Source organism: Gopherus flavomarginatus, chromosome 19 (assembly GCF_025201925.1).
Source record: "Gopherus flavomarginatus isolate rGopFla2 chromosome 19, rGopFla2.mat.asm, whole genome shotgun sequence".
NCBI lineage: Eukaryota > Metazoa > Chordata > Testudines > Testudinidae > Gopherus > Gopherus flavomarginatus.
The window spans coordinates 7,300,647-7,328,332 of NC_066635.1; the positions used below are offsets into that span (position 1 = coordinate 7,300,647).

Sequence of the window (27,686 nt, forward strand, 5' to 3'; positions counted from 1 at the left end):
AGACAAAATAATGAATATTAGAATAAATAGCATCTGAATTATCTTCTCTATTAATGCTTAAACTGTAAACTCTAGGGCAAGGGCTATCTTTTGTTGTGTATTTGTACAGCACCTAGCAAAATGAGGTCCAGGTCCATGACTGGGACTCCTATGCACTACAACAAGGGTGGCCAACCTGTGCCTGAGAAGGAGCCAGAATTTACCAATGTACATTGCCAAAGACCCACAGTAATACATCAGCAGCCCCTAGTCCGCTCCTCAGCCCCCAGTGCCTCCCGCCTGATGGCAGCCCCCACCAATCTGCGCCTATTCATCCCTCCCCCGCCCACCGCAATCATCTGTTTCACATTTGCAGGAGGCTATTGGGGAAAGGGGGGGGAGGAGCGAGGGCATGGCAGGCTCACGGGAAGGGTTAGGGGCCTTGGGGGAAGGGGTGGAGTGGGGGCAGGGCTTGGGGCAGAGCAGGGGGTTGAGCAGTGAGAACCCCTCAGCACACTGGAAAGTTAGCATCTATAAAACTCCAGCCGCGGAATCAGTGCCTAGGTAAGGAGCTGCATATTAACTTCTAAAGAGCCGCATGCAGCTCTGGAGACACAGGTTGGCCACCCCTGCACTAGAACATAAATAATGAAATACTGAACAAGGGACATTCCATGAGTGCGGCACTCAATGCCACAAGGTAACTTTGAGGCCAAGAGCTTTGTAGGGTTAAAAAACTGATTAGACATTTATACAGATGAGAACATCCTTAGTTACATTACACTGGAAAAATATTTTTTCCCTAAGAGAAAAAACTTTTATGCTTCAGGGTATAAGCCAACCACTCACGGATGTGGGTTATGAAGAAATGTTTGCTATAGGAAGATTTTGCTTTAATTGGTAGCTACAGGGTTCATGCACCATTCCTAGTTACTGCATCTTTTCCTAAATCAATGGGTACTGACCACTGTCTGATACATGGATTAGAATCAGACCAGTGATCTGATCTGTCATGACAATTCAGATGATCTGAAATATTTAAATTATTATAAGCAAGATCTATGATTAGATAACGCAACCTCTGAACCTTAGACCTTTTTAGCTGTTGCTCACAATGAAACACAAATAAATAGAGGTTGACAACTCCCTATTTGCATCTATGGAATGCAGATATAATATAGTGAAAATATCTTGTCCTTTTACAAGTTCTGAGAGTGTAAAACTCTCTTTTTGAAATATAGTACATTTGTAAAGCTTTATTTGAAGCCTCTAGTTGTAACTCCTGACACACACTTGCCTGTGCCCAGACATTCCCAGGATAATCATTGCTACTCTGAAGGTACACCCTTGACTACAACAGTCAAACATTTGCTGGTAGTTTTGACTATTGCACTTCACATTTGTTCCAAAGCCATGAAAACAAGGAAAAGATCTCATAAAAAGAGAAATGCCTAATATATTACCTTTCTATCAGAGTTGATAACTTACAAGGTACATGAAGGAAGATACCCTATTGTATCTGCTACATCTTTTAAAGCTTCACCTGGATTCTCCTACCCATCTGCTCTCCTGAAATAGAAGCATTAATATTCTAAGTTTCACTGACAGTAGTGCTGCAGACTGCTTGGAGGTGCCCTGCAGGGGGTCTGCTACTGGTGCCTGGGTGGCAGATAGTCTCGGTGCCAACGTTCTTCTCCCTGCAGGGGAGGACTGCGCTGGTGGCATCATGGCCATTTGTGGTGCCCAGGAGGAGCGGCGCGCCGCCAGCACAGCGGCCGTTTGCGGAGCCAAGGGGACCGGAGCCACAAGGACCTTCCTGACACCGGAGATCGGGTCCCTGCCTCTGCGCTCTGTCAGAGCTGCGGCTGAGGCACTAGAAAAGCTGAGGCACCTGCCTTTGGTGCTGTCAGCACAGAGAGTAGGGATCTTGCGGGAGACCCCCTACCCTTGTTAAAGTCTCTCCTGTGAGACTGTTCTGCTTCTTGCCTCCGCTCCAGGGAGGGTGAAGCAACGCTGCCCACTGGTTCTGATCTGGTTTGAGAACGTGTGGGAGTGGGTTTCACCTTTCCCATCTCCAGAAGTGGCGGTAAGGATTTTTCCATCATCAGCATTTTGAGCCGCAGATCCCTGTCGCGACGAGCTCTTGACTTGAGGCTCGCACAAGGGAGGCACTTCACAGGGATGTGGGTGTCCCCGAGGCACTTCACACAGTATGAGTGCCCATCTGTCCGTGGCATGGATTCCTGACAGGAAATACGCCTTTTGAATCCTGAAGCTCCTGGCATTATGAATTAGAGATGGCTGAGGAGAGTGTCTCAAAGGGAGACAAGCCTGAGGGATTTTTTTTTTCTTTCTTCAAACTAAGTAACTAACTATGTAACTACACTAAAGGAAGGAAAACAACTGGGATGTAACTAATAGTAACAAAGAACATAGAAATAATTATTTCCTATAGAGACCAGGGAAGAGAAGGTAGCACTGCCCCGAGTCTTGTCTTCAGCCGAGGACAGTTGAGAAGGAACTCAGGAGGGTGTGGGGCGCACGCACTCAGGAAGATTCCAACTAGATGGGAGATACCATCCGGGTGCGGGTGCCCCAACCAGCCACCGCTACCAAAAATCTCCGATCGACAGCGCCGGGACGCACTGTCACCTAGAGTGGAGCACCCACAGGGACAGCACTCGAAGAAGAGCCTTGTTTATCTTGGAAGATGTTCTGTACATAAGCTGCTTTAAAAAAAAAATTGTTAACAACAATACATTTGGAAAAGCAGCAAAGAGTCCTGTGGCACCTTATACACTAACAGATGTATTGGAGCATGAGCTTTCATGGGTGAATACCCACTGTGTCAGATGCATATTTGGAGTTTAGTCGTACTTCCCTGGTGTAGGTCTCAGGGATGGTTTCACTGCCTTGGATAGATTTTGTGACAAGGACTCAAAGTTGCAGTTTTGGCTAGAAGCCTGCCCAAGTAATTATCTTCACCTTCTAGTTGTCTTCCAGCCTCCATAGGCTTTGGTTCCTCAAGTTTTATCCAAGGACTATTCTTCCTACTCAGAATGCTATGCTCTGGAGAGACTAAATTGTCCTTTTCCTGTGTTTTTTCTGTCAGATATCTATTTTCTAAGGCTGACTACAGTTTCTCTCAAAGAACCAAGGTTATTGCAGAGTGAGTAACCTCTTCTTCAAGTAGCATCCCTATGGGTGATCCACTCTTAGTGAATCCCAAGCAGTGTCCATCACAGAAGAGAAAAAAAAGTAGTTACACTCCCTGTGCAGTAACGAAGGTTCTTTTAGATCTGCCCCCCTCCATAAGCGTGTCTGCGCCTCTGCACTGCTAATCAAAGAACTTTGGTAGCAGTGTCAGTTGGGCCTGCACATGCACTGTCTTATCTCGTGCTGCGCCACAAGGCCAGCCAGAGCATGCGAGCTAACTGTCCTCAGTTCCTTCTCTACCACACAGTCAGAACGAGAACTCTGAAGCAGAGGGGAGGACAGTGGGTTGCGAAGCACCCATAGGGGGACACATCTCGAAGAACCACTGTTACTGCACAAGGTGAGTAACAACAACTTCTTCTTCAAGTTGTGTCCCTATGGATGCTTCACTGTAGGTGACTCAGAGCAGTATCCCTTTTGGAGGTTTGGGGACTTCGGAGTCGGGTCAGTTACAGATTACAGTACTGTGGAGCCAAAGATGTCCCATTCCTGTCCTGGAGCAGTAGCATGGACACTTTTTGTTCTGGTAAGTGGTGAACAGGTCTAAGGACATTGTTCCCCATCACTTGAAGGTCACGGAGTACTGACAGCTGCATCTCCCACTTGTGATCATGCAGGAACTTGCGACTGAGGTTGTGCATTATCAAGCTCTGCATGCCCAGGAGGTAGGCCACAGACAAAGTGACGTTGTGAGAGATGCACCAGTTCCATAGTCTCATTGCCTCCACACATAGGGAGGATGACCTGCCCCTCTCCCCGATAGTTGATGTAGTATATGCAAGCTATGTTGTCTGTTTAGATCTTTGTACGTGATCCTGCTAGGAAACAGGCACAGATATTTCTGACAGCTCTCAGTTTGAGGAGATTGGATTTGCCTTGCATCGTGAGGACGTTTAAATGCATGCCAGACTGTATTAGAGATGTGTCAGTGGTAAGGAGCAAGGATGGCGACATCTGCAAGAAGGGGATCCCTTTGCATGCATTGGCTGGATCCTTCTACCAGTCTAAGGAGTTTTCATCCCGGTAGGTCGTGACAGGGGTTTGTCCAGCCTGTCCCTGTGCAGTTTGTAATCCTAACTGAACCACAGTTGGAAGCATCACATCTGGAGTCTGCCGCGTGGTATCACTGCCGTGCGTGCCACCATATGCCCCAATAGTTTAGGACAGAGTCTGACTGATATTTGGGGATTCCGTTGAGCTGTGTCTGAGTGAGACCAGGAATAGAAAACTGTATTGAGGGTAGGAAGGCTTTGGCCTGTAGAGCATCCAGGTCAGCCCCTATGAATTCCAGGTGTTACATTGGTGTGAGGGTTGACTTCTGGATGTTGAACTGTAAGCCCAGGTCTGTAAACAAGTGTATCATGGTGTCGATGGCTCTACGAGCCTCCAGGAGTGATCAGGCTCTGAGGAAACAATCATCCAGGTATAGATAGATTGATCATTATCCCTTGCAAGCATAAATGAGTAGCTACCACAGAGAAAACTTTGAAAAATACTTTAGAGGCTGATGAGAGTCCGAAGGGAAGGACTCTGTATTGGTAATGGTAATGTCTCAGAGTGAATCTGAGAAATCATCTGTGAGCTGATAGAGTCGAAATGTGAAAGTAGGTGTCCTGCAGGTTGAGGGCCAAAAACCAGTCCTCCCTGTTCCAGTGATAGAATGATCATCTAGAAGGTGACCATCTTAAACTTCTGAGCTCTGACAAAACTTTTTGAGAGCTCTGAGATCCAGTACTGATCTCCATCCTCCCTTTCTTTTGGTTATTAGGAAGTAACAAGAATAGAACCCTTTGCCTCGAGGGAGGCATCTCTCTTCTCAGCAAAGAGCTTTGAACCCTTGAACAGGAAGTCTTCTACTGTGGTCTGCTCTTACTTTGGGAATCCCAACAAGTGGAGCCATGACTCCCGCCTCATCACCACAGCTGTGGAGATGGATCTATCCTCTGTGTTGGCAGTGTCAGGGGCTGATGGTAGCAATATTTTTGCCACTAGTTGTCCCTCCTGAATGATGGCAGTTTACCAATAAAGTCACTCAACTTATTGTAGTGTGCATAATTTTATTTTGCCGTGAACGCCTGATAGTTGACAATATGGAATTGTAAGGTTGTTGAGGAATATGCCTTTCTGCCAAAGAGATCAAGGTGCTTCCAATCCCCACCACAGGGCCTTGCCCTGGAATGGTATTGTCAGTCACAGGATTTCATGGCATCCACCACGATGGAATTGGGTGATGGGTGGGAGAAAAGGAACTCTGATTCCTTTGCAAGGACATAATATTTCTTGTCCTCACACTTGCACATTGGGGCAACAGATCCCAAGTTTTGCCACACTTTTTTAGCCAGATCCAAGATGGGTTCATTAACTGAAAGGGTGGTCTTCAAGGAGGACAAAGAGTAGAGGATATCAAGGAGCTACTGGTGTGTGTCCTTGACCTCCTCCAGTGGTATGTGGAGGGTATTCACTACTTTTTTTTGCCAGCTCCTGGAACAATCAGAAGTTATCTGCCATGGACGGTGGTGAAGGCATGCCTGCTTCATCTGGCGCAAAGCCACCGGGCAAAGCTTGAAGGGTGCAAAGCAGGCTGTTGTGTCACCCCAGGGTCCCAGGATGGCCATTGTGGTGGCACAGAGCCTGGTGGAGATGTCATTGGTGGCACTCCCGCACCCTGTTGATAGTGCGTCTCCTATGGAGCTTAGGAAGACCTCCTCTGGCTCACTATCTGACCTCTCACTTGACAGTGGAGGGGCATGGCATGATTGCAGGGATATCTCCTGTGCCCAGCAAAGGCTCAGTGCCATGATGTCGGTACCAAGGGGTTGAGACTCGAGTGCCTCTGTCACGCAGAGTTCCCTGTTCTGGTGGAATTCTGCCAGTACTGATTATCCCTTTGGCAGTGCTGTGGGAGATGGAGAACTCATCTGTGCCAGGCGGACTACTGTCATTGGCAGTACCAAAGTGGGTGGGAGAAGAGGAATTCAGAGTCCTTGGTAGGAATATTCAGAGTCCTTGGTAGGAATATGCAGATCCCAGCTTCCCCAAATATTGAGGATGATCCATATCATTGTTTTGGATCTAATCTATCTCTACTTCTGAAGACAAGGAAAGCATTCTGTACCAAATGAGTGAACAAAAGGCTGCAGTATTGTGTTTTTATTAAAAAAAAAATCTTAATTTCTACCACCATATGATTAACATATTAAAAACCATTCACTTACCTGGACGTCTTGCTTATTTACTGCAGAAGCAAGCCACTGACTTGAAAAACTGAGTGGGAAAACAATGCCTCTATAAGAATGCCGGGCTTTCCTCTGAGTATGAGCATCCAGACAATGTACTAAAAGTTTACTGAGACACCTCGCACAATGCATTTAAAAGCACCTTTTTCAGTAAATTTCTGCTTGATAAAAATACAGTTGTCAGTGTGTGAAGAAATTTGCCAAGGACAGTTCTCCAAATAAGCCAACAAACTGGTAAATGCAGAAAGTCATTTTTGCATTCTGGGGAATCTGAGGTTTTGTTCTTCATAGAAAGGTGAGAAAACACATAAAATTTGCAGAATGCACATATAAATCCTCCGACTTCCAGATACTTTGCTTATTTGAGAAATCAGCCTTTGAAAAGATGTTTATCCCCTCTGCCTCACACCTCCTTCTGAACGCTCCATGACTCAGACCTCTCCCCCTCCATAGCTTTGCCCACTTCTGTTCACTGGTGTATTATTTTCTTCTGCCTCAATGCTAAGCACTGGCCTAGATCTGTTCCCATTGAAGTCAATGGTAAAACTTTATTTGATTTCAGTGGAAACTGATGGGCCAATGCAGAGCGGAGCTGAAATTTCACCCTTGATTTACATTTAAGGGTCTACATGCATGTAGAGTGATAAAGTTTGGATTACCACAGAAAAAAAGATTTTTACAACGTCTCTGAGTTTTAGATGATGATGAAATGTAAACAAGCCATTTATGTTAAGTACGGTGTTCAAATTTAGATCCCCAAAAAGTCAATTAAAATATATTATATCAAGAAAGTCAAATAACTGTTAAGTAGCTTTTCACATTACCTCTGGAGTGTTTTTCTTGAACTCACGACTTTGCTCAATGAGCTTTTTTCTAGACTGCTCACTTTCATCTTGTCGATTAGCCAATACCGTTGCTGTGGCATCAAGCTCTCTCTGTCAAGAAAAAGAAAAAGAAACAGCAAGATTGTAATTGCTCTTAGTTGAAGAGAATGTCATTTACCCCAGATAAATAAAAATATATGCCTTCATACCGACTCCTCTCAAGAATGCACAGAACAAAGATACTAACCTCCAGAAATTACTTCCCCTGAATGTAGTTAAACACTAAGTGCCACAGAACTTAAATTCTGTCCTGAAACCAAAAATGACTTGCTTGCATGTCGGAAAATCAAGTAGATATTTTTTCTAAAAACATTTAGGATTATATAAATAATAAGGTAATATAGTAAGATACCAGAAACAAAACTAATGCAACATATACTTCATAATAATCCCCAAATCAAACTAAAAGTAGTATGTCTACTTCACGTTCAAGTCAGTTCCATTTTCAAATGGCTAACATCACCTATTTCCTTTGCTGACTTTGGAAGCACTCTCTGTTTAGTTATTCTGAGTGAAAAAGCTATGTCTGAATAACTGAAGTACAAGTTCCTGTACTTCAACCGATGATGGCTTTACTTCAAAGTTATTCTTAAAATCACAAACTACTCACTGGGATCATTATGTTCTTCTCCATACAAAATTTTTAAAATTTGGGGACATCCCACAATAAGAGACTTCCTTCTGTTCTAAAGACCAAATGATCTTTTCCTCAGTCTCTACTTCACATTGGAACTTGTCCCCGTTACATTATCAATAACTGTAGTTATCCTTTTGCTGATTGTTTTGCCACTAGAAACACACACAATATCCTTCATCTGTAGTCATACTTTATGAATGCCAGAATAACTTCCACCAATTTATAGTAAACAGAACTACCAATACAGCTATAACATTACTGCCAAGCTTTGCCCAAAATAATTTCAACATACTATCCACCATCACATCTTTCTTCTGTACTCAACACCGTACTTTAAATTAAACCATGCTGCATTGCATTGGTCATTTATCAGCATATAAGCCAGCACTATTCACATCATTCTGAATCACTCTACTTGCTTCTGCAATATTTGAATGTTATATTTAAAATATTAATTTTCCCACTCAGATATGTGCAACATTTTCACTTAAGTCAACAGGCGCAATATCCATGTATTTATGGAGAGAATCTGGCACTACATTTTCTTTACTTTTATTTGATTTTCTTTCATTTTGACTTAATCTAATGTTCATGAAAAGTGATCAAAACTACTTGCTAAAGTGAGGCATAATGTAGACAGGTTCTGGGCCATCTTCTCCACATAACTCTGCCAATAAATCTTGCTACTGATCTAAAAAACCTCTGCTATTCTCCTGGGCAGAAACTGCCAATCCTATGAAACTGAATAAAAGATTTAGATATAAACAAATATCAGTTGAAAAAAATCAGACTGACACAACCAGATGAAAAAATATAAGGCCAGGATTTTAGCCCTTGATCCTCTTTCTAGGCATTTTGTGAAAGAAATCTGGATTAAAATTATTAGTTCTCTCACGTATAAATCCTGCCACTCTTAGGTTTAAACTAATTTAGCAAGTCTGAAGCATAGACTGGATTGATGTGCACATATTTTACATGATTCCGTAAGTCCAACGGGAGTAGGAGGGAGAAGAGGACAAGTCTGAGGTTTTTCTTTTGCAGTAACCAACTCAGATGGATGGATGTGTTTTTTTTTTCCTTAATTTTCACTTCCTCACAAAGAAATATCTTAAGTTTCTTACTGTTACATATAGACCATAATTAACTTAATCTTAAAAAATATGATATATCTGAAACTAGGAATCATGCTGGAGATAGTGATCCAAATATCCACATAGCACTTTAAAAAAAAAACACCTCAATATTTCTGACTTTAAAGGTAAATTTTAAGGCAATATGTCCAAAAGATTTTGGCTTGGAATTCTATAACAACAGCATATGAAATCTATTGCAGAAAAGTTGGAAATATTTAACAGTTGGAAAAGCCACATTTGAAATTCATCCCAGTTAATTTTATGCAAGACAAAAGGGCAACAGAAACTAATGTGGTTAGACTTTAATATAAAGAGCAATAACGGATAAACAGAAGGCTTTTCAAAAGTATAAATAAAATCTGGTAAGGACAACAATTTGGAAATCTTGCTTTTAACTTCTGCTTATTTCTAAAATATAGAAGAAAAACTGATGACATTGGAGAGAGTTGCAGTAGACAAAAATATCAAGCAAATGCTGTCTACTAAGAAGTATTAGTAATGAATTAGAAAAAAAGAATAGAGAAGTGGCGGATTTGACAATACAGTTTTTTGCTTCCAATTTTAGAGAAGAGGAAGAAAGTGAAGAACTGCTTCAGACAAAGATCTTATTTTGCACTATGAGAGTAGAGGAGTTAGATAGTATGTCAGACACTTCCCCATGGCCTGTTTGCTTTGTGCCATTCTACTGGTGTAAAGCAGATTTTAAGGCAGCTGATCCATCCTCTTCAGAATTTCCCCTGCACAGAGGAATCCGTTGGTGGTAAGAAACTACCATACCAGTACCTATGCTATGCCACCCTTCAGCATACAGGACATGCCCAGGAAAAAAGGAGAATGGCAGATATGAAACTATGTATCAATGCTCCTGAGCTGCTGAATTGACAGCTTGACACAATGGATGGAAAGCGTAATGTAGCACAGCCCAGATACACAACTCAGAACCTGGTCCAGTGTCTATGAGTAACAACAGAAAGATCTAGGAATAGTTTAGACACTCAAACAAAGTATCCAGTCCTCTAGCTAAAAACCTGTAGAATAGAAATTAATGAAATCTTAAAGAGACATTGTCAAGGCTGGCAAGCCGAAAACTAGCACCATCTTAATTTGTTCTTCATTTCTTGATCATAACTATTTAGATACCAGAGCTGCAAAGTCCATTTATTGGAAAAAATAGTTGTGCATTGGATGCAACCATACAATAATTACAGAAGATTTTCTCACATTTGTGGCATACACAGGAATGTCTCAGGAGAGACTGGGATTATTGCAAAATTCAATACCGTACACTGAATTATTCTTTTAAGAGACTGATACTACATGGATAAATTTGTGATCCCAAAACCTTCTGCATAAGACAAATTTGTGGCCCACCAGCCACAATAGGTTCTATGTGGCCAATAAGAGAAGACTTAAGATTACAAAGAGAAAAGTATTGGAGGTTCTATTAAAATTACAGGATGCCAATCTCTCAGACCAAATATTCTTTTGTTGTCTAACAATTCACCACAACTTTGAAGACTAAAATTGTCAAGATTAAAAGCAACAGAAACCAAACCATAAAGGTGTTATACTGGGGACCAAACCGTGCAGGGGATTCAGAGCTCATCACCTTCAGGGTCACTAATTCAAATCTGGCTACTAAACTTTTAGTGAAGGATATCCAAACTTTACCATTGTTCAACGGCCTATGCAAAATGAGTTGGATCTCAGGACACTCTCTCATTCGAGAAGCGAGGTCAAGCAGAGACATGGAGCTAAACTAATTCCACCCCACGGTGGTCAGACCAAGTTAAGGCAGATTTGAGAGGTGGTTAGGGAAGTTTTATATTACCCATTGTACACTTGTCTTGTGGTTAGGTAATGACCATCCTCTCCGGAGCTGTCCATGACCCTTTCACCAACATTACATTCATTTTTTAAATGGGGGAACACAAGGTAAAGAAAGCATTATACTCTTAAATGTAAGTCTTATTAAAAAGGAATCCTTAAATATCAACATCAAATATTTCTTTTATGCTGTATCAGAACTACATCATAAACACACAAGGTTAATTTGATATTCACTGTAACATTAATACTAAACAGATTCATCATAAATTTGATTAATGTGACAATTATGAAGTTCCACTAGAATATCATTTAATATTTTTTCCTTTAATTTTTATTTAACATTTTAAAAACAGAGAAAGCAATGGAGTATTCCCTTGGTACTCAAAGCCTGAAAGCTACTTGCAGCCCCCACTGACCCTCTAGAATACCAAACAGATCATACACACTCCTGGACATGTGCGGAAACAAAAATCCCATTTTGTAATTAAGGGCTGCAACCAGTATTTCCAGCTCCCTGCCCAGAAGCACTATGTGCGAGCACCTGACTCTTCTGGAATTAGAGAGCTTTGTTACTGCTCTGTCTGGGAAGAGTTCTCAGAAAGGGGACACTACCTATGTATTCAAAACACTGCAAGAGAACTCCCCACCCCACCCACAGTTAACGTTTCCAGAGAAGGATGAAAGAAGATGAACCTCAAGCAGAGAAGACCATGCATTACCAAGAATCTCCAATCTGCATCTCTCCAATCTCCTTCCCTTCCCTTCACCCTAGCAGTGAGGGAAACAGGAGGTGGAAAGGAGAAGTTAGAGGAAAGAATCAATGGTGAGAATGTGCATAGATACTAGATTTGGTGGAGACTGGAAAAAGATAATAGGTGGGTGAGGAGGATGTGTAAATAATATTTTAATTTTGGGCACTGGAGGAGAGGTAAGGGAAGGAGAATCAGAATTCTCAAGAGCCCTTTAAATTGCCACTGGGAGAGAGGGCAGGTAATAGGAGATCGTGCCCACAACCTGTGTCTCTAAAAAGGCGTTGCACCCCTCCATCTTCTCTCCTTCCTAGTGGCAAATGATAGATCCACTGGGAGAGAAACAGAAACAAGCTGGTGGCTCTGCAGGCAGAACCGGGAGATAACAGAATGCCCAGGGCTGAGGACCAATTTCATAGCAACAGGCCCATTCAACACCCCTGCAGCACTATTCTTGCCTCATTTCTTATAACTTAAGTTGTAATTTTAAAAAACTATTTCTCTGCATTTTCCCCTGCACCATTTACATTTCTTACTCTCACTTACGTTTTTCCCGGACTATTCCAATATTTTAAGTGGCTAATCCTGCGGCCATTGCACACACTCAGGACTGACGAGGGGGTGGGGACAGGGGATCATTTGTACCAGGACCCTGAGCACAAGTCCCCATAAAATATTTATAACTAGGGTGAAATGGGACTTGTGAATGTGATGTATAAGAGCCCAAATTTCTCTCAACAGGTCTGCCCACACTGAACTCCCACAAAGTTCAATAGGTGTTATGCATTCACAGTAGCTACAACAGCATCATGCTCCTAATTCCACACTATGGTCAGTCACAGTTCTACTTCAGAACTTTAGCTGGGGCACCAAGACTCCAGAAGGAAGGCTCAGAGACATGATCTCCTGAGAAACTGTTCTAGTTTAACATTAGAAAAAGTAGCATTCCATTTCATTTTGGAACTAATCTAGGAATGTCACATCAAGACATTTAGTTATAAAATCAATGAAAATAATATATATGCACTATACTATAATTATCCTACACTTGTTCTCCCTTTTTAGGAGAACAAAGCTTAATCTCCTCAGTGCTCGCAGGTGTGAGTGCATGAGCCTGAGCTCCATGCAGTTTGCCACAGGGCAAGACAGTGCAGTGCCATAAAGCTGACTTCTTCTGTAATGCACTATCAATAATTCCCTGTTCATTAGCTACCAAGTCAACAAAATGAAAAGGGTATTATGTAATAGTTCATTTCAGGCTTCTCTTGGGACTACATTTATCTACTGATCAAAAATTTATTCAATGCAGCTTTGAAAATTATTCCTCTCTTTAAATACCTGATTAAGGGAAACTGAAAAAGAAAGTGTTTCTTACAGCAGCTAAGATATCTGCATTATATGTTTGACATGTTTCTGCAGCCTACTAACCATGCCAGCAGAAGTATACTGACCGCTTGCTGATAAGGTGGGGGGAAGAGAGAGAATAAAGTTTAAACTATGACACTTCTCAGCAGTCCTGCAACAGGAGACAAGTGTGGGGGAGTCAATTATAGTCTGAAGAATAAAATATTTTAGAGTAGCTAAAAAATACTGCTTTGTATATTTGACGTTTCTCCAGGCATGCAGCAAAACAGTGAAGGGAAACGCACACAATTTGCAGTTTCATCCAAAACAAAGACATCTTGATAGGAAAAAATGGTTACCTTCTCATAACTGTTGTTCATGTCCATTCCAATCAAGTATGTGAGCACACCATGTGCACAACAGCCGGAAGATTTTTCCCCTAGCAGCATCCGTACAGTCGGCCTGGGCCCCCCCGGAGTTGGTCCTTCATGGTGCCCAATATAGGGCCCTGCCAATCCGTCACCCCCTCAGTTCCTTTTTGTCGGTTACTCTGACAGAGGAATAGGAGAGTGGGTATTGGAATGGACATCAACATGTGTTCAAGAACAATAGTTATGAGGTGAGTAACTTTTTTCTTCTTTGAGTGCTTGTTCACGTCAATTCCAAATCAGGTGACTCACAAACCCAAGTTCAGGAGGTGGGGTTGGAATCGCCAATGATTGGAGCACTGCTCTTCCAAAAGGCGGCATCGTCTCTGGCCTGCTGGGTGACTGCACAGTGTGTGGTGAAAGTGTGTACGGAGGACCACGTCAATGCACTGCAGATTTCCTGGGTGGGAACCTGCGCCAGGAATGCCACTGAAGAGGCCTGAGCCTTGGTGGAGTGCGCAGTAATCGAAGGAGCACCCCTGCCAGAATGTAGCGCTCAGAGATGCGGGACATGATCCACGATGAAATCCATTCAGAGGAGACAAGAAGACCTTTCATTCCATCCACCACTGCCACAAATAACTGGACAGACTTTCAGAACGGCTTCATTCTCTCAACGTATAAGGCTAGCGCTCTGTGGACATCCCATGAGTGAAGCCTCTGCTCCCTGCTGCTCGAGATCGGCTTACGGTAGACTACAGGGAGGAAGATGTCCTGGTTGATGTGAAACTGGGAGACAAACTTTGGGAGAAAAGCCGTGTGAGGCCTGAGCTGAACCTTGTCCTTATGGAATACAGTGTAAGGGGGCTCTGATGTTAGTGCCCTGAGCTCAGACACCCTCCTATCAGAGATTATCGCTACCAGAAATTCGACCTTGTATATATAAGAGAGAGAGAGGGAGAGTGAGTGCGTGCGTGCTCAGGGAGCACGTCGCCAAAAGCTCAAATGGCAGCCCCACGAGTCTGCATAGGACCAAACTGAGGTTCCAAGTCAGGACAGACTGTCGGACCTGTGGGCATAGCCTATCGAGACCTTTAAGAAAATGGCTGACCAATGGGTTGGCAAGGACTGAGCATCCCTCTGTGCCTGGGTGGAAGGCAGAGATGGCAGCCAAGTGAATCCTTATTGACGACACAGACAGTCCCTGCTGATTGAGGTGGAGAAGATAGTCCTGTATAAGTGGCACTGACATGGAAGTCAGGGACGAATGGTGCTCCGCTGATCAAATTGAAAATCTCTTCCACTTGGCAAGGCAGGTAGCTCTTGTCAAGGGGTTCCTGCTGCTGAGAACCTGTCTGACTGATGGTAAGCCCTGAGAGTTCAAAAGGGCCACTGAGTTGGTGGTTTCCATACACAGCCTGGCTAACACCAATGCCTCATCCCTCCTTGAAGAAGGCAGATCCATCAGGTGAATAAGGTCCTCTGCCGCCTCAAAAAAGTCTCCGTAGTAGAGGGGAGTTGAATGTCCCAGCCATGATCGTCCGGAGAATGGTAGTAGGACGGACTCAACTGGACCCCTTGCAGGGCAGGAGTAGACGAGCCCCTGGGAACTGCTGGGCCTGAAGTAGGCTGTGTGGGCTGAGGTCTCCCTGCCACTGTCTCCTTAGGCTTAGGAGGTGGAGAGTGCCCTCTCTCCTGCCTCTTTTTCTTCTGGGACACCAGGGATACAGATCTGTGCCTACCAAAAGTCTTATGTTCAGCACCGTGTCGGTGCCAGGAGTACTTAATCTCCTTTCTAGGAGCTGACTCGCATGCCGTTGGTGCCGGTGCGCTGCACACAGAGTGGCGGCAGTCCACATGGGCTTCGCCAACCCAGGTCAGATTGCAGGCAGAGGGCTGCCTCCATGAGGATAAGCCTGAGTGTCTGCTTGCGATCCCTAAGAGTCCTCAGTCGAAACCCTTTACAAATGTGGCACTTTTCCTTTCGGTGACTCTCACCAAAACACTTCAAACAAGAAGTGCGCATGTCACTTTTTGGCATAAACTTTCCCTAGACTCCACTCCGTTTGAACTCTGGCCACCAAAGCATACCCCGGTGGCAGGGGAGAAACAAGGGGGTGGAATCCCCACAACAAAAACTTACCCTACTTCTACTATTAACTTAAGACAAAAACTACTACTACTAACTATATACAAAATACAACGGGACACTGCTAAAGGTGCCTGCAGAAGCAAGAGTGCAGGAAGTTCCAGCTAGCTGTCACTGGCAGTAAAAACGAACTGAGGGGGTGGCAGGTTGGCAGGGCCCTATATTGGGCGCCATGAAGGCACAACTCCAGGTGGCACCCAGGCCAACCCTATGGATGCTGCTCGGGGAAAAATCTTCCTGCTGTCATGCATGCGGCACAAGCGCACACCTGACTGGAATCGTCATGAACAAGCACTCAAAGAATTATAAATTAGCACCACCAAATTTCTACTAAGATGTTTGGAAGGTCAGGCTTTTGTTAAAAGTGAAATTAGGTTTATTTTCAGAAAGGAAAATGAACACAGTTAAAACAGACTTTCAACAAAAAAACTACTCAAAATAATTTAAACTAATGTTAAAAAAGGTGACACCAGTAAGCTAAGATCTGATGCAGAAGTTTCTCACTCTTTCCTGTAACATACATTCCATGTTGGCTCAATCCAGAGCTATTTATTAGCACAAATCAAAATCAAACACCATTGAGCTGGACACTGAAATTCATCATAAGCACATCGGCGGGTAGCAATCGATCTATCGGGGATTGATATATCATGTCTCATCTAGACGCGATATATCAATCCCCAAACGTACTCCCATCGACTCTGGAACTCCACCAGGGTGACCAGCGGAAGCAGAGTCGACGGGAGACCCACAGCCATCGATCCCGCGCCGTGAGGAACGGAGGTAAGTCGAAATAAGATACGCAGCTTCAGCTATGGAATAGCGTAGCTGAAGTCGACCTATCTTACATCGACCCTCCCCTCCCCTCTGCCCAGTGTAGACCAGCCCTTAGAAAACAAACATGGATGGCGAGCAACCAACAGGCAACGCACAGAATGCCTGAATTTCAGACTCCAGTAGGAGAATTCAAAGCCAAAAGCTTTAAATGCAAGGAGGCTGTATAGCAGATATACTGTCATTTTCAAGAACCACTGTGGTTACCTTTCACCTTTGGAACTGGTTAGGAAGTTCCAGTGTGGAAGAAACATTTTATTATTTGCTGACACCAAACAGGAATTTAAACATACTTTAACTGCAACAAGTACTGTACTGCATACAGTACTTTTGGATGGTAAGAAAAGAATTTATGCAGTACCTGAAGCATAAGGCAAAGGGTGAATACATACAGAAGGGCAACAATGTATCTCAATGGACATCAATGAGAGGTAGTACTCACACTTTAAAACACCATCGTGGCATCTGACTCCCATGTTGACATCAGGTCAAAGAAACCAGTGCCACAAACAGAGAGCAACTCATCAACAGATCTAGAAACAGGAGCAAAAAGCCAGCAGCTCTTCCAAAGGAGCCAGTGACAGCAGCAGAATACTGCTGGAGTTGCAGAGGAGACTGCAATAGGTCCATTAGTACTGGGGGAAGAACAATGCTATAGTCCCTACTGTTCCTGCTTTTGGATCGGCACCTTGGGTCCCAAACTCTCAGAGGCTGTTCTTGGGTCAGTAAGGATAAAGGAGCCAGAGGATTCAATAGGTTTGACTTATGAGCTTCTTTTCTCGTTCAGCAAAAATATGGCCGTTCACATAAATGGTTCTTAATCTGACACAGTAGTAAAATGCTAGTGAGGGTTTACACTACCACTTCCACCATTGCTAGAAATAGTGGAGCTGCACTGGTGGTACAAATTTTAAAAAGTATTCAACATAAGCAAGGCAGGATTCATTTCCAGAGTTGCTATTAACAAGAACGCAGTTTTGTCCATTCCCCCTCCCCATTTACCGCAATCTGTTGCAAAAGCCGGGAAAACTAACTTGCAAGTAACTACTTCCACATTCCGTTATTTTGCTTTGCATAGTCCTCTGATCCAATTGTTCAGATGTGAATTAAGATTCAGCAGAGAAGCTGCGTCCAAGGGTTTGTGTGTTAGGAATACACATGTGAATTAAGATTCAGCAGAGAAACTGCGTCCAAGGGTTTGTGTGTTAGGAATACACAATCAGACACAGCAACAATACAGTCTCCACAGCCATTCATCTACTCCATGAAGTCATCAGACAGCAGTGCTCACAATCCTTTGCCATGCAGGTCTAGGACAGCCTCTAGCATTCCCCCATTTTATCCTGCATTTCCTCAAATCCTTGAAACCACTGAGTTTTCATCATGCCTAAATTATACCTCTCAGAACTCCTTCTCTACTCACATCCAGCTGTCACCCCAACTCCACTCATAACAAATCTAATGCCACACTACTACAGAGGCCACAAGCCACCAGGGTCTTGTTCACCTCATTGTTGTCCCAACATAAATGAATTCGTTTCCTTTAACTATTTGGCAATTTACTTGGCACATTTTGCTATAACACTGGTTGAATTAAGTGCTCATTGCATCTATGCCTCTGCTTTTCTGCCAGCATTTCTTTAAAGAATTTTATTTTTTAACTTCTTTTTAAGAAGCATCTGTACTGGAGCCCATTCATGCAATGAAGGCAGCGCACATATTCTCTCTTAGCCACACCTGGCCCCACCCGCCTTTTCTTGTTTTGTTTATATGCACAGCAACGAAGGTGTTTCTCATTGCATTTTATTTCATTTTATTTCAACAGAAACATATGTCCATAAAGATGAAATGGTAGTTTGGCTCTCATTTTCTGTAACAAGTCACATCAATTCTTTTATTCTTCAAGTCCAGCCTAGACCAGGACAATTCCTGTGACTGTCAGGACTTATGGCTCAACCAACTTCCCACACATTAAGTAACTGCCTCTCTCTCCCAGAAAGTGAATGTTGAAAGCAGCCTCCACAGCAGCAGCAATATGTAGCCAACTTAACACCAGGTTTAAATCAAGGAGGGAAAGGTCCCAAAAGGAAATTTATAGGTCCTGAAAAGAAGGAGATTTCACTCCCACTTTATTTAGCACTTACAAAATAAACAAAATATTTAATAGTTATACAGTGCTAAGACCTTTGTTTCCCTACTCCTGTTTCATATATATAGAAACTGCGACCCAGACAGTTTAAGTGATTTGCTCAAGGCTGCACTGCAAGTAGTAGCTAGAAACTTGGATTAGAAGGAAGGAAATTCCTGATTCCCAGTCCCACACTCAATCCACCAATCCATACTACTTTTACCTGAGGACTTGCTACATGACGACATGTAACCAAGTAATTACACGCTAGATGTGGTTAATCATTTGGAAAGGAAAAAACCCACACACTTTAAAAGTTGTTACTCTCATAGTAACTGATGGCAAATCAGATTACATCTCTTTCTGCCAAATAGGCAACTGTCGATCCACTGGATCATGGCATACACGTAAAAGGTCTAATCAGGTGCCTGATGAATATCACACCAACACCTTCAATATGTATGCCTAAGCAAGAGCATGGAGGAGCGGAGACTACCCTAGATCTACCATCCCTCCTTTAGACCACTGAGACAGAGTCCAAAGGTCAGACCAAATTCAGATGCTCCGTTGTATGGTTGTATCTTCTGTCAGAGAGCAACAGATCAGAACTACTGCAGACTGTCTAACGCTTCAGTGAGGTCACATTTCTGTCAGGGCGATGTCCCTTAGCCTCACTCCAAACAAGGAATAACTACAAGGCAGTGGGGGCTTGGGTTTTAAGGTGCCCTATACTTGCCTTACTCTGAAGGTTGCAACACCGGTATTTTATAGGAGCTGCTCCGCCACAAGCAGCCGCCCCACACTGACACCAGGCCCTCCAGTTAGATGCAGCTTATGGTCATACCCAGAACCATGCCAAATAAAAAATAAATAAAATAAGAGAATCAACAGACCCCTAGGGTTGCTTCTAACCCCATGAGTCTAAAATCAACTGCTAGGTGTCAACTAAGGATTTGTTCAGCCAAGTTGCACAAAATAAGCTGTACAATATCTGCCTGACATACCGATCATAGTAAGTTGATCAACAATTGATCAGTTTGAAAAGCAAGCTATTATAATTAGGGCTCCGTGCCTGCACCAGACACTGCTCAGATGGCCCCAGCGTAGCTGTCCCCGGGGACCCCCCAAGCAAGGGCCTGTGTGGTTGGCCCCAGGGACCATCTGAGCGGCAGCAGGAGTTGGTGCTGCTGGCCTCGATGGCCCCTGGCAGCTGGTGCCACTGGCCCCCAGTTCCCCGCCCCAAAGTAGCGGCTCCCAAGAGCAGCACCCCTCCCCACTCCCAGCTAAGATATAGTACAAGTCATGGACAAGTCACAGGCTATGAATTTCTGTTTATTACCCGTGACCTGTTCATAACTTTTCCTAAAAATACCCGTGACTGAATTGTATCCTTAATTATAATCACAACAGCACCTATCCTAATAATTAAATTGTTCCTCTTTATTATAATTCTCTACTGACACAGTGACCCCTTAGAACAATGACTACAATTGTTGCATATTTGATTCCACATGAGACACTTTCTTTTTTGTCCTTCTTCCTGAGAGTACAAGATTGCATCTTTCAGGAAGCAGTACGGTCAAATGGGCAATGCATCGCTAATGACTGCTAGCGCTGGGACCACAAGCACTGCTGGCATCGTACAGTGATCACAGAAATAGGCATTAAAAAAAACAAAAAAAAAAGACAATGCCTCTTGACAACTACAGATTATGAGTTTTTGATCAGTGCATATAGCACATCCAAATCAGGTCAGCTGAAAGAAAATTTCAATGAATATGAATTTAATACGGTTTTAGATCTTTATATTTTGGAACAGTCAATCAATTTAACTGGAGTTAATATACTATGCTGTCATTAGTCAGAACTTGCTCTTAGCCAGGTGGCATAGCAGCAGTGCTCTCAGGTGAGAAAGTTTTACTGACATTTTATAATATCCCTTCACTAAATTCTGATAGTGTTTTATTTGCTGTTAATATCTAGAAATGTGGATTCTGGGCACCAATGGGTTACATTAAACAATTCATAGGGCCTCAACTGAAATTAAAACATAACCTTAAGGCATGGGATAAATAATAATAAAACAAAAGTTCAAGCCTTTAAATGATGTAACAAAGCTTAGCTAAAGTATTTAGTTACACCTCTTCTCCAACCTAAACTTTATTAATAAATGAAGTATGACCATGCTGTGAGCAAAACCCATACAACACCACAGACCAGGATTTCTAACTCACTATGAATGTTGCTACAAGTCAATACACACACACACCTAATCTTGTTTCAATCAGAATTCTGAGTGCTCAGAACTTCTGAAAAATATCCATATGTATTTCTTAAAATTAAATTTGCAGACATTAATATACATAATTTAGAAAACATTACTGCAAATCCACAGCACATTAAAACACTCAAATTTCACAATTAACTTGCACTGGATAAAGGAGAGAACTTTTCCAAAGATGAGGGGAACAGTTATCATGCGACTATGCATGAAGGAGAACTGCTATCTGGCCTTAAAGGTGTCATTCATCACATTTATTACCATTGTCCTTTGGTATCCAAAGGAGATTACCACTAATAAAACTGCACCTATTAAAACCTTCCTGAAAATATCCTACGCCCAACCATTAACAGAAAATACAAACAAGTATCTGAAAATGAAACCTAAAGGAAATGTTTTCCTAATTATATTCCAATAAAGTAACCCTTCTGGGAGAAGAAGAAAACTAGGGAATTCTGAATCTGAGCTGACACATCACATTACCTTTCATTTCCCCCTACTATGCCCAGGTATTGTAGAAACATCATAGCAGATCACAGTGCATGGTCGTATCATATGTATCACAGCACATATGGTTTGGAAGGATGTAGCGGGAGTTTTAACTCAGAAATTCCTTGTTTTTATTAGTTTAAAAACATTAAAGACAGACTTGCACATTAGGGAAAATTTGCAAGTTTATTTTACTTGAAAATTCAATCAAAGTTACCCTCTCTAATAATTTCAGTAATTGGCCTTGCCACTTCTAAGCATTACTAAAAGATATGTTTAAATACTGGTTAGCGATATCTTAGCTTTTCTCTTCTTCCTGAAGTCAAGTCATATGGCTGGATTCCTGATATACCTGACATAATGACTGGTCGATGTCAAATGCAGGCTGATGAGTTCATTGCAGGACTCTGCAGAAGAAACTGGATAGTGAGCTTGTATTCACAAACACAAATATCTACAATAACAGCGAGAACAGAAGAAAATTATTGGCAAATTATAATCGCTTTTCATACAAACAGTTGAAGCTGGAGGGGTTTTCTGGCAGAGACTTTTCAGAGAGGGTCCTTGACTCTGAAATTTGCTTCCTCCTTTGGACTGATAGAGCTAGAGTTTGTTGACTTTTGGGGCATGCTGCAAGGCTTAGACATTTTCCCAGGCTTGGAAAATGGGGATGATCATTGATATCAATCCAGTTTGTATTTATTTTTGTAACATTGTTTGTACGATATATTATTTAGAAATTAAAATAACTGTAGAAATAACTATGATATAAACAAGCAAGCATTTTCCTTATTCAAGTTTTATCCTACTTAAAAGCAGCAAAGAGTCCTGTGGCATCTTATAGACTAACAGACGTATTGCAGCATGAGCTTTCATGGGTGAATACCCACTTCGTCGGATGCAGATCCAGACTAACACGGCTACCCCTATGATACCATCCTACTTAAAAACTCTTTTAAAACAAAAAAACCTCCCTTAGACCTATTAGTGTTCATATCCAAACCCGTAAGAATGAACTAGTTATATGATAATATATTCCTTTGGAACAGTAACAATGTATGCCTGTCATTAGGCTACCAATATTGAGTGTTATGAATTTTAGACAAGTTGTCAGATTCTGAAAACTTCTGGGAGAGTTTTGCAGTCCTCTAAGCACCAGTTTATATTGACCTAAAACTGAAATGCATCTGTTGGGATACAGAGTACAGTTTCTAATTAAGTGTTCCCAGAAACAAAGTGGATATTTTGTTTAGCTCATTCTTTGTGACATGAAAAAGAAAAAAGTTTAGTACATGTGCATTCACACAGAGGCAGGCCCTATGGTGACAATGTGCATATCATTAGAGTATATTAAGAATAATATACAGCAAATATTATGGAGCTTTGAAAGCTAACACAGAGCCAAAGTTTGCATATTCTATATAGTGTTCTTAATATGGATTGACAATTTAGCATGCAATTCACTGAATGCTTCATAGTATCATAGATTATTAGGGTTGAAAGGGACCTCAAGAGATCATCATCTAGCCCAACCCGCTGCTCAAAGCAGGACCAATCCCCAAATCCCTAAATGGCCCCCTCAAGGATTGAACTAACAACCCTGGGTTTAGCAGGCCAATGCTCAAACCACTGAGCTATCCTTCCCCCTTGTTAATGTACATTAGCAATAATATGAATTACACAATAAGGAATTCTTATGAAGGCAATGCCCAAAGTTCTCTTAAAATTCAGGACAACTTGGCATATTAGTATGTTAATTATTGTGCAGCATTTTTAATATTAAAATAAAAACACACTTTAGAATTTCTCTCACTCTACACCCTGTCCACACTGGGAGTAGCACTGAATCAGATGCAACAGCTGCAGATAGCACAGTTCTGCTCCATGTCCTAGAGGGGCATAGTAAAATTAAGGCTCAACAACTTTCAACTCTTCAAACATCTTAATTCAAGAATTTGTCAAGTTTCACTGCAATGAATAGCAGTGGAACTATATAAACCACACTAGAAGGAGGAGATTTGTAATCAAAACAACAGATTTAACTATAGTGACCCTGTCAACCCTGCTATAATACACAGTCACTGAAAAGTCCCAAATTTTGGCTATCAAAGACATCATTTCAGTATCTTACACTTACAGCAGTAAAAACAATTCTGCAAAGACAGTATGTTTACAATCTTTCAGTAAAGAATGCAGCTGTATCAATCAATGCAGCCTGTCTGCTAATTAGTTCAGTTTCACAAGCTGATGGAACAAATTACTTCATCCCCTTCCCCCTCACACACAGCAAAAGATATTCTATTAGGCCTTGGCTACACTGGCACTTTACAGCGCTGCAACTTTCTTGCTCAGGGGTGTGAAAAAAAACACACCCCTGAGCGCAGCAAGTTACAGCGCCGCAAAGCGCCAGTGTAGCTCCCAGCACTGCAAGTTAATCCCCACGGGGAGGTGGAGTACCTGCAGCGCTCTCCCAGCGCTGGCGCTGCAACCACACATGCACTTCAAAGCGCTGCTGCAGGAGCGCTCCTGTGGCAGCGCTGTACGGCTGCAAGCGCAGCCATACCCTTAGATGCAGTCACTTACAGTACAGTGCTTTTTGCTTTGGTGGTGATAGTACAGGGGGCAAATTGCCTCTTTCTTAAGGATCCTTTTTGGTTTTCATTCCTTGAAAGGCACTGTGCCAAACAGTGATTTCCAAACAAGGAAGCTGGATTGATATCTCTTTGGAGACACACAGCATTACTCTTACGGGTTTTCTGCTCGGTGACCTAGGTCAGTGGGTTCTCAACCAGGGGCACATGTATCCCTGAGGGTATATCAACTCATCTAGGTATTTGCTTAGTTTTACAACAGGCCAGCCGAGTCAGTACAAACTACAATTTCATATAGATAATGACTTGTTTATACTGCTCTATATACACTATACATTGAAATGTAATTACAATATTTATATTGCTATTTGATTTATTTTATAATTATATGGTAAAAATGAAAAAGCAAGCAATTTTTCAGTAATAGTGTGCTGTGACACTTGTATTTTTATGTCTAATTTTGTAAGCAAGTAGTTTTTAAGTGAGGTGAAACTTGGGGGTATGCAATATAAATTAGACTCCTGAAAGGGATACAGTAGTCTGGACAGGTTCAGAGCCATCGACCTCAGTGAAGCAAAGATGTAATTTTCCTGGATTGTATGTAAGAGTATCAAATTCACACAATACCATCAAGCCCATTTTGAATACAGATACTTCTCTTTTGTGGAAATTTCATTTCCATGACTTATAGCAGGGGTGGGAAAACTACAGCCCACAGGATTGTCCCCTGTGGCACCACAGGCTCTACGCTGCTTTCAGCAGCGGCCGGTCCAATGTCCCTGCGGCCCCCGGGCCCTTGCCTCCAGGCACTGGCCCCTGCAGCTCCCATTGGCCAGGAACAAAGAACCGCAGCCAATGGGGGCTTTGGGGGAGGGACCTGGAGGCGCAGGAAGGGCAGCGCACACAGAGCCCTCTCCCAGGGGCCACGGCATTTCCTGGAGTGGCGCAGGGCCGGGGACAGGGCAGGCGTGCACGGAGCCTGCCCTGGCCCCGGTGCGTGCCGCTGCCACTCCAGAGCCTGAACTCCTCCTGCACCCAGCCCCCTGCCTGCACCGCATACCCCTCCTGCACCCCAACCCCCAGCCCTGAGCCCCCTCCTGCACTCCGCACCCCTTCTGCACCCAATTCCCCTTCCCTTAGCCCCCCAAACATCCCACACCCCTCCTCTGCCCCAATCCCTTGCCCTGAGCCTCTTCCTGCACACCGCACCCCTCCCACATCCGGCACTCCCTCCTGCACCCCAACCCCCTGCCCCGGCCCTGCATACTAATTTCCCCACCCACATGTGGCCCTCGGACCAAAAAGTTTGCCCACCCCTGACTTAGAGCCAGCATTTCAGGATTGATAGTTTAAGAGTACATGATGAAACAAACCAAAAAGGAAAAATAAAAAGCAAAGAAGGAAACAAATGTTTTCCCTCTATATTTTTTGGGATCTTTTTTTTTCCTAATGGAGATCTTCTCTAGATGTTAAAAAGGAAAATAAAAAAGCAAAAGCTAACCTCAAGGGCACTCAACACTTCAGCCTCTTCTTGCAATAAAGAGGATGACTGAACCTTGAGAGCAGGCACGTCAGAAAAAACACAAGGTTAGAGGAACTTACCCAAAACTCTTCAGCCAAAAGTAGCATCCAAAGGTTTGACCTATAGTAGCATGTGCACGGTGCAATTTTCAGTTGACCATTCTGAAATCAATACCATCTTCTCTCCCTCCCATGCACTTCTGGAGGCCTCATGTTGATTATTAATGACAAGATTACTCCTTACCAGCTGTCCTATGAGACTCACTGTCCTTGAGCACACCCCATCCTCCCCGATCCCATGTCTGGAGACTACCCCCCACACACCCCTTTAAAAAAAAAAAGTGAATAGATTAGAGTCCATTTTTAAATTTCCATCATTCAGTTGGAAATTGTGGACAGGGAGGAGGCCTTTGGATGTTAGAAGCAAGTGTACTTCTGTGGAGAGGAATCAGAATGGAGCTCTGTAAAGCCTGAAGCCTGGTGGTACAACAGTTAGACCAGGACGCCCGTAAGTTTAAAATGGAATAAGCTGTAAAATGAATCAAGGAGAAAACTCTTAGTCTGCACACACATATGCATGCCAAGTTACTAAATATCTTGATTTAAGAGTTTTTTCTTCAACCCACCTTACTTTAGTATTCTCCTTGAACACAAGGGAAAAGTGCCCTATCTGAACACCACCTAGGGATTTTTAAGGATGAGATGCTGCTGGCATGACTTGGATATCCAAGTCTTGGGTTCTATGGCATCCTGCACACCACAGCTTCCTGCAGTGAGTGGTTATGATTTCTAATAATATATACAAATTGCTATGATCATAAAGAAACATGACTCCTCCTATATGAAGGTATCTAAGAAAAACGAAAAGATCCCAACATTACTTTTAAAATATTTTAGGTTCTTTGTAATCTTTGCTGCTGTTCAGAGAATCCAATATTCAATTTCAAGAATATATGAGTTTAGTCCTGAGTGTGAAGACAGTCTTTCAAATGTGCAGCTACAATGTAAAGAGGAACTGTGCAGAAAGCTCTGTAGCCACACAGTATGTCCACAGAAAAGGCATGAAATATAGCAACCACATCACATAAAAGGGATGTTCATCTTATCAAAGCCTGAGTAATATTTTTAAAAACTAGTTCTAATTCTGTTAAGTGATATTCATGCCACTCTGCAATGGATCTGCATGAGAGTGAAAACAGAAAAGACGGTTACTCACCTTTGTAACTGTTGTTCTTCGAGATGTGTTGCTCATATCCATTCCAGTTAGGTGTGCGCACGCCGCGTGCATGTTCGTCGGAGATTTTTACCCTAGCAACACTCGGTGGGCCGGCAGGACGCCCCCTGGAGTGGCGCTGCCATGGCGCCCAATATATACCCCTGCCGGCCCCACCGCTCCTCGGTTCCTTCTTGCCGGCTACTCCGACAGTGGGGAAGGAGGGCAGGTGTGGAATGGATATGAGCAACAAATCTCCAAGAACAACAGTTACAAAGGTGAGTAACCGTCTTTTCTTCTTTGAGTGCTTGCTCATATCCATTCCAGTTAGGTGATTCCCAAACCTTACCTAGGCGGTGGGGTCAGAGCGAGACGTTGCGGGACGTAAGATCGTTGGGCTGAAGGCGGCATCATCTCTAGACTGTTGGACCAATGCGTAGTGCGATGCAAAGGTGTGGACGGAAGACCAGGTGGCCGTGCAGCAGATTTCCTATATGGGAACATGGGCCAAGAACGCGGCAGATGAGGCTTGAGCCCGAGTAGAGTGGGCAGTAAGATGGCCAGTCGGAACATGAGCCAAGTCGTAGCATGTCCGAATACAGGATGTCACCCAAGAAGCAATCCGTTGGGAAGAGATTGCCATGCCCTTCATACATTCCGCCACAGCTACAAATAGCTGAGGTGAACTTTGGAAGGGTTTGGTCCTCTCGATGTAGAACGCGAGAGCCCTGCGGACATCCAGAGTATGCAGCTGCTGTTCCCTTTGTGATGAGTGCAGTTTTGGAAAGAAGACTGGCAGGAAGATGTCCTGATTGACATGAAAGGCGGAGACGACCTTAGGGAGGAACGCCGGGTGTGGTCGCAGCTGTACCTTGTCCTTATGGAACACCGTATACGGAGGATCCACAGTCAAAGCCATAAGTTCCGAGACTCGTCTTGTCGAGGTGACAGCAACTAGGAACGCTGTCTTCCAGGACAGGCACAGTAGCGAGTATGTGGCTAAAGGCTCAAAGGGGGGCACCATGAGCCTGGCCAAGACAAGGTTCAGGTCCCAGGTAGGGGCTGGTTGTCTGACCTGGGGATAGAGTCGCTCCAAGCCCTTAA

At 43.2% G+C, this 27,686-nt stretch overlaps 1 protein-coding gene across 3 annotated transcripts in view; it reads right to left on the reverse strand.

Annotated features, from left to right (window-relative positions):
* CUX1 (cut like homeobox 1) overlaps nt 1–27,686 on the reverse strand; it is a 401,218-nt gene that overhangs the window by 313,658 nt on the left and 59,874 nt on the right. For all 3 annotated transcript variants that reach the window (XM_050929095.1, XM_050929093.1, XM_050929094.1), the window contains exon 2: nt 7,256–7,366. In XM_050929095.1, the coding sequence (XP_050785052.1) occupies nt 7,256–7,366 (111 nt within the window). The remainder of the gene's footprint in view (nt 1–7,255; nt 7,367–27,686) is intronic.